This window comes from Wasmannia auropunctata, unplaced genomic scaffold, assembly GCF_000956235.1.
Source record: "Wasmannia auropunctata unplaced genomic scaffold, wasmannia.A_1.0 LD335892.1, whole genome shotgun sequence".
Lineage (NCBI taxonomy): Eukaryota > Metazoa > Arthropoda > Insecta > Hymenoptera > Formicidae > Wasmannia > Wasmannia auropunctata.
In genome coordinates this window covers 8,151-8,924 of record NW_012026998.1, presented here as the reverse complement: position 1 = coordinate 8,924, position 774 = coordinate 8,151, and the positions used below count along the sequence as shown (strand labels likewise).

The following is a 774-nucleotide window of genomic DNA, read 5'->3' as shown; positions in this document are numbered from 1 at the left end:
ACGCGGCCCGCGACGGCGCGGGGGCGCGGCGGGGCCCCGCGAAATCATTGTTTACGTAAACATACATGGCCCATGTTTATACTCAATGAGCCCGCCGCTATCATTGTTTACGTAAACATACATGGCCCATGTTTATACTCACTGAGCCCGCCGCTATCAATGTTTATGTAAACATACATGGCCCATATTTATATAAACATCTCGGCGGTTACCCCCCTGTGACGTCATTCCCCCCCGCAAATTCCCCCCGGCCCCGCTCCCCCCTCGGAGCTCCTGGGTTAGAACCGGCCTATCTCTCCTACTGAGTGGGCCTCGTAAGTCCTTCATATCGGCGATGAACTTTGCGTAGTAGTTAATTGCGCCGAGGAAAACTCATGTTGAGTGGACATCTGTTGGCCGTGGAATATTTTTGATGGTCTTAATGTTCTCAGGATCTGGACGGATGCCTTTTGCGTCAACAATGTGTCCACAGGAGGGGATTGATGTGCGAGCGAATGAACACTTCTCAATGCGAATCTTGAGACCGTAGTCTTGAATGCGGCTGAGTGTTTCGTTGAGTTGTTCATCGTGGTTTCTGGAATCGGTTCCGCTGACGATGACGTCGTCGAGGTAGGCGAAGGTTCCATCAAGACCGCCAAGCATAGTGTCCATCAATTGTTGAAAGCTACCAGGTGCCGTCTTCACTCCTGGTTGCAGGCGATTGACTGTGAAGAGGCCGCAGTATGTGTTGATCGTGAGAAGCTTCTTTGCGTCGTCATCGAGTTCGAGTTGGAG

At 51.8% G+C, this 774-nt stretch overlaps 1 protein-coding gene across 1 annotated transcript in view; it reads left to right on the top strand.

Moving 5' to 3' along the window:
* The window catches only part of LOC105455587, a gene marked incomplete at its 3' end in the record, with an annotated part of 3,122 nt that extends 2,402 nt beyond the window's left edge, over positions 1–720 (top strand). Inside the window, exon 3 of the mRNA XM_011699015.1 lies at positions 523–720. Within this exon, the coding sequence (XP_011697317.1) occupies positions 523–720 (198 nt within the window). The remainder of the gene's footprint in view (positions 1–522) is intronic.
* Positions 721–774: the final 54 nt, after the last annotated feature.